Source organism: Anguilla rostrata, chromosome 12 (genome assembly GCF_018555375.3).
Source record: "Anguilla rostrata isolate EN2019 chromosome 12, ASM1855537v3, whole genome shotgun sequence".
NCBI lineage: Eukaryota > Metazoa > Chordata > Actinopteri > Anguilliformes > Anguillidae > Anguilla > Anguilla rostrata.
In genome coordinates, this window is record NC_057944.1 from 16,644,165 (window position 1) to 16,661,754 (window position 17,590).

At 45.2% G+C, this 17,590-nt stretch overlaps 2 protein-coding genes across 4 annotated transcripts; both read left to right on the plus strand.

Annotated features, from left to right (window-relative positions):
• Positions 1 to 639: 639 nt before the first annotated feature.
• abcf3 (ATP-binding cassette, sub-family F (GCN20), member 3) lies at positions 640 to 9,510 on the plus strand. The gene is made up of 21 exons (XM_064301273.1): positions 640 to 797; positions 1,481 to 1,628; positions 1,803 to 1,879; positions 2,033 to 2,088; positions 2,203 to 2,300; positions 2,429 to 2,551; positions 2,819 to 3,085; positions 3,232 to 3,312; positions 3,914 to 3,973; positions 4,371 to 4,427; positions 4,602 to 4,624; positions 4,780 to 4,835; positions 4,980 to 5,180; positions 6,274 to 6,350; positions 6,492 to 6,536; positions 6,642 to 6,774; positions 7,117 to 7,205; positions 7,358 to 7,449; positions 7,718 to 7,850; positions 8,236 to 8,323; positions 8,558 to 9,510. Exons 1-21 carry the CDS (start codon positions 725 to 727, stop codon positions 8,714 to 8,716), a joined length of 2,136 nt encoding a protein of 711 aa, XP_064157343.1. The 5' UTR covers positions 640 to 724; the 3' UTR covers positions 8,717 to 9,510.
• Positions 9,511 to 11,438: 1,928 nt separating this feature from the next.
• Positions 11,439 to 17,220, plus strand: LOC135235612 (PHD finger protein 13-like). 3 transcript variants are annotated; one of them, XM_064301276.1, is made up of 5 exons: positions 11,439 to 12,146; positions 14,224 to 14,310; positions 14,511 to 15,546; positions 15,777 to 15,821; positions 16,485 to 17,220. In XM_064301276.1, the coding sequence occupies exons 1-5, from the start codon at positions 12,135 to 12,137 to the stop codon at positions 16,712 to 16,714; spliced, it is 1,410 nt and encodes a 469-aa protein (XP_064157346.1). In that variant the 5' UTR covers positions 11,439 to 12,134; the 3' UTR covers positions 16,715 to 17,220. The 3 variants fall into 3 exon arrangements, with proteins under 3 accessions (XP_064157346.1, XP_064157347.1, XP_064157345.1); XM_064301275.1 differs by lacking the exon at positions 11,439 to 12,146 and adding an exon at positions 12,303 to 12,564; XM_064301277.1 differs by lacking the exons at positions 11,439 to 12,146; positions 15,777 to 15,821 and adding an exon at positions 12,294 to 12,564.
• The last annotated feature ends 370 nt before the right edge of the window (positions 17,221 to 17,590 follow it).

Here is a 17,590-nt window from a genome sequence, read left to right on the forward strand (position 1 = left end):
ATTAGCTGCTGCAAACTAGCAGTATAAATGTGAAATATGTACGTTTGTACGTTTATTCAAAATTCACTTTGAATTAATGATTTTTTATTAGTAAGTCAATTATAATGATGACAGTATGGATTATTTCACAAATGTTATTCGTGGGATGTGATATTCTTAGCGTAATCCTCATAGAGGCAACGATAAATGAGACACATATTCCTTTCACAATTTCACAAATAATGAAATTCGTCAATTTTCAGAAAATATTTTAGTAAATCTGACTGAAATACTCGTGTAAACGGAGCATCTTTATGTTAGGAATGAATTACATTTCCTTACCCTCTCATAGCAACAGCTGTCATTCTCTGTCACTTTTGGAGACGCTGTGTTAAAAATAAAAACTACAAAACCCGCAAGCCAGGGAATTCATTCCTGAGGCTCGTGTGATTGGGAACTCGTTATGCAATCTTAGTGTAGTAAATATCAGAAATGATCCACATAGGCCTACACCAAATATAAAACCTTGACAATTCATGAATATAAAACTGTGGATAATTTATATCATTGAAACAACAACGGAATACAAGCAGATGCAAGTTGCCTATGGTAGAACGTCGGAACTAGACTACACCTTTTGCGTATGGGAAATGTCTTGAAAGACTACAGTTCCCACAATTCTGTGAATACGGACTTTTTATACTGATCAGCACATGCGCTTACACTGCGAGAGGACCGGTGTATCATGGCGACATACGTGGATATTCTGAAAAGCGAGTTTCCCGAAATTGACACCGAAGTCTTCGATTATATCACAGGTAAGACCCTCGAGGAAAAACCGATAGCTACCAGTCTATGTCTATACATGATGGAAAATGATAAATTAATTCCCTGTCCGATGTTTTATGTTGAATCACTGACTAGTATGAGAGAGACCGCATCATGCTACTAGAGGCTAGCTAGCGTTTAGTTTACAACAACCAGATACAAGGGGGAAAGAGCCTTAAGAAGCCCTAAGGAAAGTTATACAGGTTGAACGTTCTAACGTTAGTTTGCTCCGTGGTTTGCTTCTCTTATAGCTAGCTAGTTGAGTTGAAAGCAAGTCAATGATTGTCAATCACATTCTAGGGAAAGTAGGAATGTCTGTAAACTAGTTCCTGCTCGCTATTTTAAACTGTGTCATTGTGTAGTTTTTATATAGTGGAATTATCACATTGATTTTACACAAGTGGCTGTACAGGATCATCGAGTGCGGTGAGAGAGCTCTAGTGGTGATTGCGGCGCACAGTCTGAGCATTTAGCTGACGATTGGACGCACACTGCCCTCCACCGTCACAGTCATAAACTCACCCTCTGCGGATCTCAGGCCTGGGAAATTGAGTCAGAAACCATGCCACTCTCCGTCAGACAGCAGATGTGACTTCTTGTCATCCTTTTAATAGCAGTATTGCCATATCTGTTTATTTATCTGTGACATGTAATGGGTGTATGTGTGTGTAAGGTGTGTTGGACTGTGGCGGAGCGGATTTTGAGGATGGGGACGAGGTGTTTGAAGCTGTTGGTGGGGTCCTGCAAGAGGTGTCTGCTGACTGTAAGAACGAGGAGGAGATTCGAGACATCTGCCTGCAGATGTTCAACACACTGAAACTGTGAGGAAATATTTTTCGCACACATTCACATGCAGTTACTTTAAAATTCAGTCCTCAATTAATCCCCCCCCCCCCTTGGTCCTCAGTCATTACCCCCCCCCCCCCTTGGTAATGATCAGTAATCAATAAATGATAACTGCTCCCTTCAACCCCTCCCCGTTTCTGCTCCTGCAGTAATAATTGCCACCCTGTGCAGAAGCAGGTGTTGCTGGATGCTCCAGTGCAGCTTTCCCAGATCTCAGCTGACTGTGGTAGGACCCCAATCTCATTCCTCAAATCATGCTGTATTTAAATGTGTATTGCCAGAATTATGGAATTGTGTGTTAAATATGTCCATATAATCTGGAATAATGTCTCTCTCACTCGCTCCTCTTTCTATCATGTTCTCCTCCCCCCACCCACAGACACTGCCTGTAACGATGTTCAGGGGATCTGGATGGTCAAACGTGGCCAGAACACGGTAAGGGCCTGTCCTCTGTTTCCACTGTGAGGTGTCATTAAAGCTTTATGAACAACGGTAGTAATGGGACCTCTTGTCCTCTCCAACTGCCACCCCCTCCGTGTTTCGCCACAGACTGTGGATGCCAAGAAGCTGGAGAAGGCCGAGGCCAAACTGAAGGCCAAACATGAAAAAAGGACTGAGAAAGACTCTCAGAAACCCTCCAGTCCGCTGTGAGACTCTCTCGCTCTCTCTCACCCACTCACTCGCACAATTTGTTTTTTTCCGTCCAGTTAAATTCCTTGTCATGGCGGTTATGGTTAATGGTAAACTGGGAACTGACGCGGATTCTCTCCCACAGGGTCCTAGAGGAAGCGTCGGCCAGTCAGGCCAGCAGTAAAAAGGACAACCGTGTAGACTCCTCTGGGAAGAACCGCAGCTATGACATCCGCATCGAGAACTTTGACGTTTCTTTTGGGGAACGGTGAGTTTGACAGAATACCTGGGCATCATTATCTCTATGTCTTTAGGATTAGCCCTCTGGCTGAGTTTATGTATTTTCCCATTTATAAATTCCTTGGTTTCCTACACCACCCATATGGAAGTGTGTTGATTTGTTTGTCACTGAAGGTGAAGGTTTTTTTTTTATTTCTGTGTGTGTTTGTTTGTATATACAAGTGTCAAGGAATGTGTTTAAGTGCCACTGACCCAGCTTGTCAGAGACATTTTTCTGTTTTTCTGGTTTGCCCAGGTCTCTGCTGCAGGGGGCGGAGCTGTCCTTGGCGAGCGGGCGGCGCTACGGCCTGATTGGCCGGAACGGCCTGGGGAAGACCACGCTGCTGAAGATGCTGGCGAGCCGCAGCCTGCGGGTGCCGGCCCACATCTCCATCCTGCACGTGGAGCAGGAGGTGGCGGGCGACGACACGGCCGCCCTGCAGAGCGTGCTGGAGAGCGACACGCTCCGCGAGGGCCTGCTGACCGAGGAGCGGCAGCTCAACGCTCGCATCGCCAGCGGAACGTGAGTCGCCGCGTCCCGAGCGAACGCGCGCACGCGACGCTAACGCAGGGGCAGCCGCATGCTACAGCAGATACATGCAACAGCTCACCTGACCCTGCACCCTAATGAGGGATCACTGTGGCAAGTCACCTGTCTTGTGATTTCAGAGCGGATGGATTGGAGACGGTGCGGCTGTCAGAGATTTATGCCAAACTGGAGGAAATAGAGGCGGACAAGGCACCCGCCAGGTAAACCTGGGCCAGTATTACACACAGCAGATTGCAATCAATACATCAGGGATGTCATTTGTCCCCAAGAATGCATTTCAAATAAAAGTAAATGTAACACCGTCCACTAGCATGCAAGCACTGACATTTCCTCATTGACGGTTGTTTCAGATTTCAGACATGATACTCCAGTTATAGAGCTGGTTGGCTCATTTGGAAACAACTACTACAGAATAAAAATACATTTTAGCAGTGGGATTATGGGAGGAGGGTGAGGAACCACAGTAAGGGCGATGTTCAGCCGGGAAAAAGCTTGAAGCCACTGTTTACACGTTTGATTTTCTTGGAATCTTTTGACGTTGGAATTGTGAAATTCATCCTGATAGCCCAACAACAGTTTAAACACTTCTTTATGTGTATTTTACTCATCTGTCGGTTTGTGTTGATCACACCCTGATGTGTTTTGCATACTTGTGTGTGGATTTGCACATTTCTGTGTGTAGACTCCTCACTTTCATGTGGTTTGTGTGAATACATGTTCACCTCTTCAGTTTCCATAGCGGAACAGGCTCAGGTGATTCATCCCTCTCTCACTCTCTCTCTCTGTTCTTCTCTCTACCAGAGCCTCAGTCATTCTGGCGGGTTTGGGCTTTTCTCCAAAAATGCAACAGCAAACAACCAAGTAGGTGCACATGGCTTTAAATGCGTGTGTGTGTGTGTGTGTGTGTGTGTGTTAGCGAGACTGGTGTGGGTCTGTATGTGTTTATGAAAAGGAAATTGAAATAAACTAATGAAAAACAATAAATGAATTGTGTTGTGCTTTACACCCTTGTATTTCTCATTTAAATCATGACACTGTTAAAAAGGAATTCATATTTCTGAAGTGAAAATGTGAAAACATTATGAAAAGGATACATTTGCTAGCCATGCATAAGTACCTTGCGCATGCTGGATGTATATGTGTGTGAGCACATAAAATTGTTGTCATTCATATCATTGTTTGTGTACTTACTTACTATGCTTTGGCAAATTTTCTAATAAAGCCCCACGTGAATGATACAATGTGTTCTGTGCTACAGGGAGTTCTCAGGAGGCTGGAGGATGAGGTTAGCACTGGCCAGAGCCCTCTTTGCCAAGTAAGCTCCCATAGCGCCCGTCGCTAGTGTCCCTGTCTCTCTCCCGGTTTGCCCTTTCCTTCCCTCTTCCCTTTTTCTTCTCTCGTCTACTTTGATTCTTCCTCTGTCTCTGAATCTCTGATTCAGGGATTCTCAGCTGATCGTGTGACTAATGGGTCTTTCCTTTTCTTTTAGGCCTGACCTTTTGCTACTTGATGGTGAGTGGACAAACATTAAAAAAAAATATATATATATATAAACTGACAGTGAAGTCAAATAAAATGTAGGAATCTGTGTTTGCACTGGAACTTGCCACTCTTGTCACTCCTCTGCTCTCTCTTTCTCTCTCTCCCACCCCATCTTTCTCTTTCAGAGCCCACCAACATGTTGGATGTCAGAGCTATCCTGTGGTTAGAGAACTACCTCCAGGTATTCCCCCCCTCAGCGGCCAACTGCAATCCTGAACAATAGTCCGGATCTTCAGTCCACACCCAGAGTGCACACACATGTCAGTGGAGTATGGCTGGGCTGCTCACTCACATGTCTGATTGTCTCTCTCTCCCCCGCACTCAGACATGGCAGTCAACCATCCTGGTGGTCTCCCACGACCGGAATTTCCTCAATGCTGTAGTAACAGACATCATCCACCTACACTCGCAGCGCCTGGAGAGTTACCGTGGCGACTACGAGAACTTTGTCAAGACCAAGGAGGACCGTCTGAAGAACCAGCAGAGGGAGTATGAAGCACAGCTTCAGTACAGAGAACACATCCAGGTACTGAACACAAAGGCTCTCTCTCCCAAACATATATATATACACACACACACTGTCTCACAAACATTACACACGCACACGTGTGCGCACACACACACACACACATTCTTTACTGGAACAGATTCAAAACTATATTTTCTATGGGTGGAGGAAGGTCAAGCTGTCAAATACCTGTGTAAAGTAATGTAGACTTTATGTATTACTGTGGCTGAACAACACAACTGTTTCTCTTATCTCCCTGGTTAATGTCCTTTTGCATGTTTCTCTGTGTCTCATGCAAAAGGATTCCAAGCACAATGAGACAAACTTAAATACTACCCTGGCATTTTTGTGCACCCCCCTTATCCCACAGCCGCAGTAAGGCTACCTGTTTAATTCAGACAACCATGTTTCCAGATAACAAAATCATGATAAATATGTTAGTAATATAATACACTATCTTATATCCACACATTAATAGCTAGCTAGGCAATTCCTGGATATGTTTATTAATTGTCTATTTAATAAGGTATTTGTAACTTGATACTTTGGTACACTGACACACTCACACACACACATTGGCGCCCTAGGTGTCTCAAAAGCTTATGTAATTGCAGTTTGAAGCAACAGCCATGAATAAACCAGTCCTGGATCCATTCTTCTGGTTGCTTGATGTGTTGCGTCTATTTAAATACATCCAGAACTAATCTGTGATTGCTGCACCTTCATTTACTTTTCCCTAATAACAACTGACTGCAGTGATCGCAAAGTCCACTGCAAGTTAAAGGTGATGTATTTACAAGGGACCATCATTATCATACTCTTTGTGCCCTGCGATAGATTGGCGGCCTGTCCAGGGTGTATTCCTGCCTCTCGCCCAATGCACGCTGGGATAGGCTCCAGCACCCCCCGCGACCCTGCTCAGGATAAGCGGGTATAGATAATGGATGGATGGATGGACTCTTTGTTCATTGACATCAGGAGCTAGCTGTTGATTTTTTTATGTGCAATATGTATGTCTTGTAGTGTTCACCCTGTCCCTTAGGGGTTTCTGAAATTCTCCTAGAGGTCTTACACACTTAATGAACTGGCTCTTTCTCTCTGTCCCTCTCAGGTGTTCATCGACAGGTTCCGGTACAATGCTAACAGGGCAGCGCAGGTGCAGAGCAAGCTCAAACTGCTGGAGAAACTGTGAGTGCACATCCGGTCAGCAATCACTCAACCAGCCGGCCTTCAGTCCGCTTCGGGCTCGGGTGCTATCATTTCATTTCACCGCTTTAATAAATATGCATTGAATTATTTAGTGTTAAATCTCTGCTCTCTTCCCCACAGCCCTGAACTCAAACCCATTGAGAAGGAGACTGAAGTCGTGTTACGGTGAGGGAAATGTGATTAGAATGAATCGGTGTCCGGTGCTCGTCAGTGTGCGGCGTCGGCTTACTGTCCTGCGTCTACCTCTGTCTGTCTGTCTGTCTGTCTCAGGTTTCCAGATAACTTTGAGAAGCTGTCTCCCCCGGTGCTCCAGCTGGACGAGGTGGAGTTTTACTACAACCCCAGCCAGAGGCTGTTCACTGGGCTGTGCGTGTCTGCTGACCTGGAGTCCAGAATCTGCATTGTACGTATCTCCAGAAGCCCTGACTCCGCTTTCCATGGGTACAGTGCTACAAGAACTACTGACCCTGACACAGCCTTATACAGCCAACAGCAATCTATTGCTATTATTGTTATGTCAAGATCTCAAACTTCACAAGTACAGCCAATATTGTTGTCAGTAGTGATATTACCTGCTGATGCTAGCAGCGCAGTGTTCATTTACTTGTCAACTTTTAAATGGGAATCAACAAATGTACTGGTCTGACTGTTCAGAAACCACAGCATAAATGTGAAAGTGTCAGCTACCTGGGTCTGACTACATTCTCGCATTTCTATCCCCCTCTCCTCCATCTCCTCCTCTCAGGTCGGGGAGAACGGGGCAGGGAAGTCCACCATGCTGAAGCTGCTGATGGGGGACCTGACGCCTGTCAGTGGAATTCGACAAGCCCACAGGTGAGCACTGACAGGTGTTTGTCATGACGCTTTGACTCAGTGTGAACACAAATGAGATTCTGTGTATAACACTGTGCATATACATGTGTATGAGAGAGACAGAGAGTGAGACTGTTCAGTGACTGTGAGTAAGCTCTGGTGTTCTTTCTCAGGAACCTGAAGATCGGCTACTTCAGCCAGCACCATGTGGACCAGCTGGATCTCAACGTGTGCTCAGTGGAGCTGCTGCTCAACAAGTTCCCAGGTGCTGCTCCCGAGCTCACAACAGGCCATTGGTTAATTTATATCCATGTCTGAACATAAGATACGGTACAACTTTGGCATGTACGTGCCCTCACACAGCCGGGCAGGTTAGTTTCATTCAGGCGAGCAGCAGAGCCATCACTGATTGACAGAGCAACTTCCTGAAGGACGACGCACACACAGAACGGCTGTCCTTCATCGTGGAGACTGCGTCTGGGACTCCTGCTCTCTCTCTCTCACTCACCGTTCCCTCCCCATCCCTTTGTCAGGCCGGCCGGAGGAGGAGTACAGGCACCAGCTGGGGGGGTACGGGATTACGGGGGAGCTGGCCACCAGGCCCGTGGCCAGTCTGTCGGGGGGCCAGAAGAGCCGCGTGGCCTTCGCTCAGATGACCATGGCTTGGTAAGGAACGGCCCCGTGTGTGTGTCGCCCTGTCCGTCTGCTCACAGCACCGCTGGGGTCCTGCAGCCGGAGGCTGGCCCAGTGCCGCGGATAACGCGCCTGTGTGCAATTCATTAGCGCGCAGGTGCAGAGCGAGCCCGCGTGTCGCGGCGTGTTTCTTCCCCTTTCTTTTCTGGAGTCCTATCAGTCAGTGATCAGGGCTGGCGACCCACAAACCTACGTGCATCAAGAGCATATATCTGTGGGTGTTTCTGCGAAAGGTTTGGTTTCGGTCACGTGTGAAGCTTATGTGTATATATATTTTTAGATTAACTGGCTGTGTATGAGAATCGAGCCATGAAAACCCCATTCTCTCTCTTGCTCTCTCTCTCATCTGTTCATTCAGCCCAAACTTCTACGTCCTTGATGAGCCAACTAACCATCTGGACATGGAGACCATTGAGGCCCTGGCCAAAGCGCTCAACAAGTTCAAGGTAGAGACTGACTGAACCAACCAAATGAACCAACGACTCTTTGTTCACTTAAGAGTGATTGCAAATAACTAATTATTGTGAATAGTTCTGGTTGTTCATCTACGACATATGATTGAGATGATGAGCGACCCATAATCGTTCACTTCAAAGCAACGTGCATATTTGAACACAGCCTTAATGACTGTAATCATTTCTCTTTCTCTCCTCCCCCATCCCTCTCTCTCTCTCTCGCAGGGTGGGGTGGTTCTGGTCTCTCATGACGAGCGGCTGATCCGGTTGGTGTGTAAAGAGCTGTGGGTGTGCGAGGGGGGGAAGGTGAGGCGTGTGGAGGGGGGCTTCGACGAGTACCGGGACGTCCTGCAGGAGCAGTTCCGCAAGGAGGGCTACCTGTGAGGAAGTACGCCAGCCACGCCCCATCGTCAGACCGCGTCGAATGTCTCCATATACATGCCAAAACTGCCAGTTTCGCCACAGCCACCAATCAACTGACTCCCAGCCACGTGTGGCCGTAGACTGACCAACACTACCGACCGCCCTGTTCCGTCCCAGCAGCGACAGCCTGGTCCTCATGCACACTGAACCCGAGTTTACACAGCCCTAAACCCCGCCCCCATCCCCAGCTGTCCGTCTAAGGGCTCTCCGCCGCCCCCTCCACATTGCCATCTTTCAGCTTGCCATGGTTCAGTCCGAACTCTTGAGGCTAGGACCATGGCTGGGGCGAAGTACGAGTTCCTTTGATCCATCGTTTGACAGTCTCACCCAAATGTCCATGGCAACCAGCAGAGACCCACCCCAACTCACTGGCAGACTGAGTGTTTACTGATGATATTTATTTCTGAGTTTTATCCATGTAGTTAACCCGTCCGTGATGGGATGGCTGGGCAGGACTGTCACCTATGAAGTTTAGCTGCGTTTATTGCATCCTGCTATTGACTGTGTGTTAAAGAGCAGGAGGAGTTGGTTCAGTATGAGCAAATTCGCGTTTGTTTCAGCAGGTGATAGCCCTACTCACACCAATGTGTGGACAAAACAATCCACCTTACCATGGTGGAGCAGGATATAAATATATAAATACTTATTTAAAAATGATCATAAGTCAGTTTTCTCATGTTTAATGGTGTACTTAACTTATAAATAGCGGTTATAAATATTCATAACAACATGCTGATAAAATAACACTGAACGTTCATGAGTTATGGATTTTTTTTCCCCCGAACCCTGCTTCACCATGTACTTAACACGCCTCACCACATTTTTTAATGAAATATCCACGTGATCAATGATCACAGTCATTGCTTCGCGGTCATAGACATGCATATTTAGCGCTGTGTTCACAATGGTTTGCGTGAGGATGCTTTTAGCATCTCGTCAGAACTTTAACCCACCTGATAATCACTGATTACAAACCCTTTCATTATAGGGGACAGGGAGATGTCACAGAAGTTTAACCATTTTAGAGTATTGTGTTTGTTTTGTGCTGCTTAGTGGGTGGGTCAAATTTCTGATTGGCATCTCAAAAAGTGGCGTCTGTTGTAGAGGATTTGCCTTAATGTTTTTCATATCTTCGCTGAATTCTCTTTCAAATCTAATTGATGGAAAACAGTATCTTGTGTCTAGCCAGTCAGTGGCAAATAAGCGAGTGTTCTTAAAATTTTTAATTTAAAAAAAGTTTGCTTAATGAAACAAATTTCATTACATTTGTCAAAATTAATCATTCTAAATTAGAACTGCAAAAGTCTGGATTTTCTTGACATAATAAACCATTTAATGTTGCCAAATGAATATAATAACAAACAATTATCCACACCACAAAAACGCATCTTGTAATCCATTCTTCTTGGATGCAGCTACTTTTAACATTTCCTGTTTTGAAGTTTGGATTTTTAATGGTAAAGTAAAACTTTTTTTAATTTCCGGAAATTAACGAAACCATCAATAAACAGTACAGTATTGCACTGATGTAGGCTGCTGTCAAATTGGTCACGACTTTCTCGAATGGTGACCAAATTGCACTCACGATACATCTTAACTTGATTTTCGCCGTTTCAGGCATGCTTCTGCGGGACAAAACTCTCCACTTTACGTTCGAAGGCTCTCAGAGACTTGTCTCGTGTTTGGACATCTGTTAATCCAGAGGGATTACCAAATTGTTATGTAATCGGCTGTACACTGTTTTTCCAAATTGTCGGGCAATATGTGCTGGAGTAGCCTACTTCAGCTGCATAATCGATACAATGAATAGGGCCGCGAGTCCTATGGGACAGCTAACTATCTTAACTAAAATCGAAAATAAGTCTTCTATAGGCTATATATTTTATTTTTAAAATAAAAAATACTTTAACGATCAGCTCATGTCTGCATGCAGTTTTACGAAATTTTGCTGGATTTCGTACAGCCAATATATATATATATATATATATATATATAGCCTGTTATATTAAATAAATACATATAGGCTATAGGCTAATGCACACATAAAGCAAGTATTTACATTTGTTATATTATTTCATTAATTCATTTCAGCAGTATCGCCTAAAAAGCGTAAAGCGTAGCCTATCGCCTATCTGACTGCATCAGCGCGTCATAGCCTACAATGAAAGGCAGAAGTCCCGCGAAAGTCTGAGCTGTTGGTAAATTTAGCGCCACCAAGAACCCGGTTCGACTGGGAAAGGGAATTTCATCTGTTGAAAAATCACGAAAACCAGAGTTCTTAAAAGCTCAAAATTGCAAGAGCAATACCAAACCCACTAACAGTGCAATATCGAGCCAGACGCTGGAAAACAAAGGTTATATACAACAATATGGTCAGACTACGAGAACATATAGACAACTGAATGAAGTAAACGAATGTTGTGGCATTTTGCCAGCTGATGGACGTTTTAATTTTTTAATCGGCGGGGGGTTCACAAGGAAGTAGATTTTAATAAATGTCCCAGAGGGGATTTTTTCGGAAGAAATTGTACCTCTGAAGAAAACAAATGTCACTAAATTCAATGATATAGTGTATACTTGTGATAAGATGTGGTTTCAGACACGTTTAGTCACGTTTTAGATTACTCTGGTCACCCCATATTCAGATTGAGAAGTCCTGTCCTTTCGCCGGAGTGATGTCACTGATAGAATGCGATCATTCCGTCTCTCTCATACATTAGTGTACTTTTCATTCTCCTTTTAAAGCATTGATTTTTAACTGCTCCAGCTGAGAGGATGGTGACAAAAACTAAAGAAAATAATATTCACAGACGGATACAAAACCACCAGTCGTAGACTACCATCTCACTTTTTAAAGTGAAGGTTTTGGGGATTTAAAAAATCTGAAGCAGGTCGTTGGAACTGAAGCGGAGTTTTTTTTTCTATTTGGAGTTAGCCGATATTACTTCACTGTCAGAAAAATATCACAGCTGTTTGTGTAGGCTACCAGTCAGTTGGTTGATTATAGCTCATGTTTTCTTAATGTAAAACATCTTTCCTGTTTGAAAACACAAAACCATCTGCAACCGGATTGTTGGACCCGGTTGCCGAAGACGATGTGACGTCTGCGAAGCCTTTTCTATTTTCGATTCTAAAACATTATTTCCTGCCATAATGATATAGCTACTACCAATAGGGAAAAGATGCCATGTGGCCCCGAGGATTATTTTAGTTGAATTAAAGATGTTTATCGATGCTTTTTTATTTTTGCCTTGACTTGTAAAGAAGACCTGCCCTTCCCATCGATTCGAGAATAACCAAGGACTGCAAACGAGTGAGAGTGCAAGAACAACGTAGCCTATAAAATCCCCTTTTGGGTAGGCTGTTCTGACATTAAAACATGTTGACCCAGGTAAAGTGGCCTATGATGCTTTATTTTAAATATTGTAAAAGTAAAAGCAACATTTAATTTGTGTGTAGTTTATTCGGTTTTTTGAAAGTTATTCAGTAACGTGTAGGCTATTGTAAAACAAGATTAGCCTAACATACGAATGCAAACTGTGTGTAGGCTACGTGTGTCTCGGACCTGGACTGCGTGTTCTTTTCACGAATCTAAGTAGAACCACGACTAATATGCTAGGCTATTATAGCTCGTAGCAACATCGATGTTGTCCTATTTCATCCGGCACTTAGGGAAGAGCATCGAGGAATCCGAGTGTAATAATGGACATTCGTGTGGTTGAACACCGCATAAACTTGTTTGTCGTATTTCACCTGTCACATATGTGATGATCGCATTAGCCTATTTGAAGACGCGTTGTTTTGTAAAGGTTTGGCTTGTATGCTACCTTTTTCTCGACTTTTTTCTCACTCATAACAACACTAGGCTAGTTAGCCTTTTGAGTTATCTGTTATAGGTTGTTGACACAATGTAGTAAACTACGGGCTGCATAGTGGTACAGAGCAAATAAAGCTCCTCGTTTCTCGAAGCCAGTCTTTGTTCGATTCTTTAATTTGTCATTCTTCGATGACCGCCCCAGCAACGACAGGTTACAAGTAGGCTACCACAGACGCCATCTTTAGATAAAAGGTGGAATTATGTTGTAAGATTTCGGAAAAGAGGGATGTGCGTGGTTATGCATGTTGTCAGCAATGTAACCCATTGCTTAGGCTATGTTTAAATAGTACGTAGCTGCATAGGCTAGTGGTGAAAGACGTAGAATGGCGTGGAAATTGCGCAGTCTAGATGATGATTAACTTACCGCGACTATAAGATGAGGTGAAAAGTTATGCTTTGTTCAGATGTCTGCCTTGAAGCCATGATTGCTGCTTTATTGTATGCTCGACATGCAGACACTTTGGTGTTTCGTTTTTAATCATCACCATCTTCTCGAATAGACTAGGCTACTTTCCTTCAGTCCAGATACAATAGTAGCCTATACTACTCTTGTATAACTGCTTCGAGTCCTAACGTTTAATGCTGCTTACCGGACTTAATGAAAGCAAATGTAGTATTGGTTTGAGTGTAAATGTTTCACCTATGCGAATGTAATGTACACGAAAGCTACATTTACGCCACGAAGAAAAATAGCCTTCTTACTACTTGGTTATCACATTTTGTCTCGTGTTGCTTCCATGTGTGCGCTAGGCTGTTTTAAAAATAGGCTACCATGTATCGGGTATCGTTAGCTCTTTCCTAACGGAAAGCTTGAGGTTAAAGGCTGCTCTTGTAACTCATGGGTAGTGGTTAAAGTGTCTACATTTCGTCTATTTGTCTATAATAGAAAGAGATAAATTGGATGTATGTAGCCTGTATGCTATGCGCAAGTAAGAGAAACACGTCGAATAACATCCCGTCACTATTTTTTGTCCACATCATTAATCGGTCCGTGACGAGAAGTTGGATGTTGCGTGTTTAAAGTCGGGTTTTGTGCAACAATGTGGTTTGAATGTATCCCCCATTGAGTTATGATGCTTGTTAATTGTCTGACTTCGATATTTTCTTTTGAAAGATTTTCAGAATATCACTTAGCTCGTGTGAAAAAATGTAGCCTACAGACTACCTCCAATTTTCTTGACACTGGCAAATAGAAGGTTGTTTAGTGAATTTCTCTTCACTCTTCAGTTTGTTGCCGAATAGTCGTAAATCCCGACAGATACTGCTTTATTGATGATTCGCCATTGTTCCAGACACTTGTGAAAGGGCGTTGGTGGCGGTATATGCGTTGAATAGAGGGTTACCGGTTATTACGCATATGCGTTTATATTTCGGATTTGTCTTATGCAATAGGCATAATGGCACGGTCGAATGAAGCTCACAGTTGATTGGCAGCTCTGACAGTGTCTCCCGCGCGTTGCTTTTGCTGTCAGACAATGGTTGCGTTTGCTTGCGTGTCCGGAGTGGCGCGAGCTCACGTTGCTTTCCTTTGGGGTGTTTGATATGCCACGAATGTTTAAAAAGTCGGGAATATGTTTTTTTTCCCCCACAGGGAAAGAGAAAACGCACCGTGGAAGACTTCAACCAGTTCTGCACTTTCGTATTGGCTTATGCTGGCTACATTCCGTACCCCAATGAGGTAGGCTGTGCTAACACTGGATTACATTGTGCTTGCAAACTAAAGCGGTGTTGACATTCCTTTAAAACATGACAAATTCGTAGCTGTAAGAACTTTAATGTATGCGGGGTGCCTATGTAACTTGCAGAACGTCCTTTTTTCGAAAAACAAATACAGTGGTGAGTGAGTGTGCAACGTCTCCTGTTTGTCTCCCTCTGTAGGAATGGCAATGTAATGACAGTGTGCCAAGGGACAGTAGCACATGCAGCCCACACCACAGTGAAGACTGGGCTTCTTTCTCATCCCCACAGTCGTACTATGCCCCCACCCCATCCAAGAGGGTTGCTGGAGCTAAGCTGGGCGCGAAATTGGGAAAGAGAATCAATAAAGAGAAGGGGAAGAGGAGGAAAGACGAAAAGAGTAGTGCGTTGGATGGAGAGAGAAAGCCCCATAAGAGAGGCAGAGATGCTGGAGGGAGCAAGAAGTCCTCCAGCGCGAAGGGGTCTGTTAAGAAAAGTGTTCCTCAGAAGCCCCGGTTTGAAATGACAAATGGAGCCTCTCTCTGCAGCAGCTTTAGTACAGCGGGAGCCAGCTCTGCGGTGGACTCTAATCATGGCTGCAAAGCCACGGCTCAGGCACGGCCCCTCCCAGAGGATTCTGCAGACATGTGCAGTGGGATTTACAGACCATCTGCGCTTAAGCAAGAGCCCCAGGAATGCACTGCCTATGTGGATTGGGCCAATGAGGAACGGGCCGCCCAGGCTGGTCCTGGTCGCCTAAAAGATATCTCCATGGGCTATCTCAGCAGCCCACATGCGAGTCTATCCTGTGATGACATCCCAGTGCAGCCCAACTGTGATCACAGGGAGAGGAGATCGAGTGTCAATCAGGAAGTGAAGGCGGAGCCTATTGACCTCACATGTGCAGTGAGTTTGACTGGGCAGGTGCTGAAAGCAGAGGTCACTCCACAGGAAGAGGAGGAGCTACAGAGGCAGATCCAGTGCAGTGAGGCGAAAGCAGAGGAGGGTGAGAGCGAAGGCAGACTAGTGGGGAAAGAGACGTGGGAGGAGGGCGAGAGCGAGGGCGGGGCCACGGACATTCTGCGCCTGGTGATGGAGCGGCGCCTGACGGGGCGCGTGCCTGACGACCAGGAGACGGGGTACCACACCGACTGGGCCAGCAGCACGCCCGAGCAGGGGGGCAGCGACACGGACCAGGACGCCCGTGCCACTGACGGCAACACCGCAGCCAGCTCCGGTCAGTGCCTGGCCTTTCCGTCTGTTCTCCCGTGCCTTTCTCTGGCCGTTTGAGTCTCACCCCATTTCATTCCTGTTTGGAGCTATAGTTTATAGTTACACTTCTTTGTTGTCAATCTATGACCAATTGCATTCACTTGTTCATGTCCTCCTGTCATTGTGGGATATTATTCATTCATTCATTTTTGTGTCAGATGTATTCATGACTGTTCTTCCCCTGGGCAATTTCAGCATATGGTACAGAAGATACTTCTGCAGAAAACAGCAAGCTCGAAGGTAAATGAAGGGAAGGAAATAAGGGAGTTTTAGGGACTGGATAAAGGGAAATGAGACGGGGAGAAGGATGATGCCATTTAGACTTCATTGTTCTGAATATTTTTAAATATCCACAAATTGAATAACATAAAACATGCAGTCACTGGGTAGGGGGTGAAGGACAAAAACAAAGTAAAAGGTGAATAAAGAATGAAATAAGGACAGTAACGGGTCACAGATAAGGGTGATTAAGTGCACTTCTCTGGATCATCCATTCAGTGGGTCACATTTGGCCCTGTGAGACCTTACTGTCAGATCTGTAAAAACTGAAATATCAAAGAAATAGCATAACCACTGATTTACATCTGACTTACACAATACATCACTTGTGTAAATGTAATGAAATTTAGGTATCATTTCCAGAAGAGCAGCCCTGGGCATATGGGCAGATCTTCAAACAGTAAATGTGCTTCTGCAACAAAATTCAGAGTTTTGGGGAGGATGATTAAAACTGGATTTTGAATATTAACGTCTCCAGTAATGCTCATACCCCTCCAGCCACTCAGTTTGAACACAGAAGCTGAGAGTACCATGCCGTAGTTGTTTTTATTTTATTTAAGTCATGTTTTCTTCTTCTCTTCCTTCCTCCCTCCCCTCATTGGCTCCCTTACCCTGTTTGTACAGAGGAGGAGGACTCCTGGGACCTGATCACGTGCTTCTGCATGAAGCCGTTTGCGGGGCGGCCCATGATCGAGTGCAGCGAGTGCGGCACCTGGGTGCACCTGTCCTGCGCCAAGATCCGCCGCACCCACGTGCCCGACGTCTTCGTGTGCCAGCCCTGCCGCGACGCCAGGCAGAACATCCGCCGGTCCAGCAGGGCACGCACCGTGTCCCGCAAGTGCTTCGGCGACTAGGACCGCCCAGTCACGGCGCAGGCCCCAGCCGACCGCCCAATCACAGTGCAGGCCACAACCACCCGCCCAATCACAGTGCAGGCCACAACAGACTGCCCAGTCACAGTGCAGGCCAGCCACAACTGACCGCCCAGTCAAAGTGCAGGCCACAAGCACCGTAACCAATCAGAGAACTCAGTCAAAACTGTTCACTGAGTCGGAAATGGAATGGGAAAAAAGAGTCAGTCTGCAGTGCTGTAAAAGAGCTGGGGAGAGATGATCAAGGTGTGGCTGAGGTTTTGCTCACCTCCTTCTCTCCCTCTACACAGCCCTTCTACTCCTGTGCTCATCAGAATTCTCTCTCACCCACATCACGTCTGCAGTGGAGAAGAGGAGGGCCTTTTTATATGAGGGGACAATAGAGAGTGGAGTTAACAGCACAGGGAGAGGTTGTGTGGATTTGATTGAGGGTGGTTTCATTAAAACTGTTTTTGAATGTATATGTCCAATAAATTCATATAATCACTGATGAGCTTTGAGAGACAGTTTGGCCTTGCTGTTTCTGTTGATTCTGATTTATAAAACTATTTGTCAAGGGCTGGTTTTACTCTTGTAACAGACCCCGCCCATACTTGGTAAACCCTTGAAGGGGAAGCCATTTTGTTGCTAGAATGTTGGAAGTGAATGGAGTGTAGAGCCATGGAAAGGTATGTATGTATGCCCCCCCCCAACAAATGCCACCTGTGATGGTTTTTGTTGAAAGATGCATTTATTCACACACGTAACTTTCCACACAAATATGCGGAACAGTGTGGGTTGTGTCACTTCGTGTTCATTTCATTATTATATTTGATATTGATATTCAGCTGGAGGCTGGTTCTGGCAGAGGCAGGTCAT

Coding starts and splice junctions, on each gene's coding strand:
- abcf3 (XM_064301273.1), top strand. CDS start 725: ATGGCGACATACGTGGATATTCTGAAAAGCGAGTTTCCCGAAATTGAC. Junction 3,974..4,370: donor ATGCAACAGCAAACAACCAA/GTAGGTGCACAT, acceptor TCTGTGCTACAG/GGAGTTCTCAGGAGGCTGGA. Junction 7,851..8,235: donor GCTCAGATGACCATGGCTTG/GTAAGGAACGGC, acceptor CTGTTCATTCAG/CCCAAACTTCTACGTCCTTG.
- LOC135235612 (XM_064301275.1), top strand. CDS start 12,523: ATGATCGCATTAGCCTATTTGAAGACGCGTTGTTTTGTAAAG. Junction 14,311..14,510: donor ACATTCCGTACCCCAATGAG/GTAGGCTGTGCT, acceptor CTCCCTCTGTAG/GAATGGCAATGTAATGACAG. Junction 15,547..15,776: donor CAACACCGCAGCCAGCTCCG/GTCAGTGCCTGG, acceptor GGGCAATTTCAG/CATATGGTACAGAAGATACT.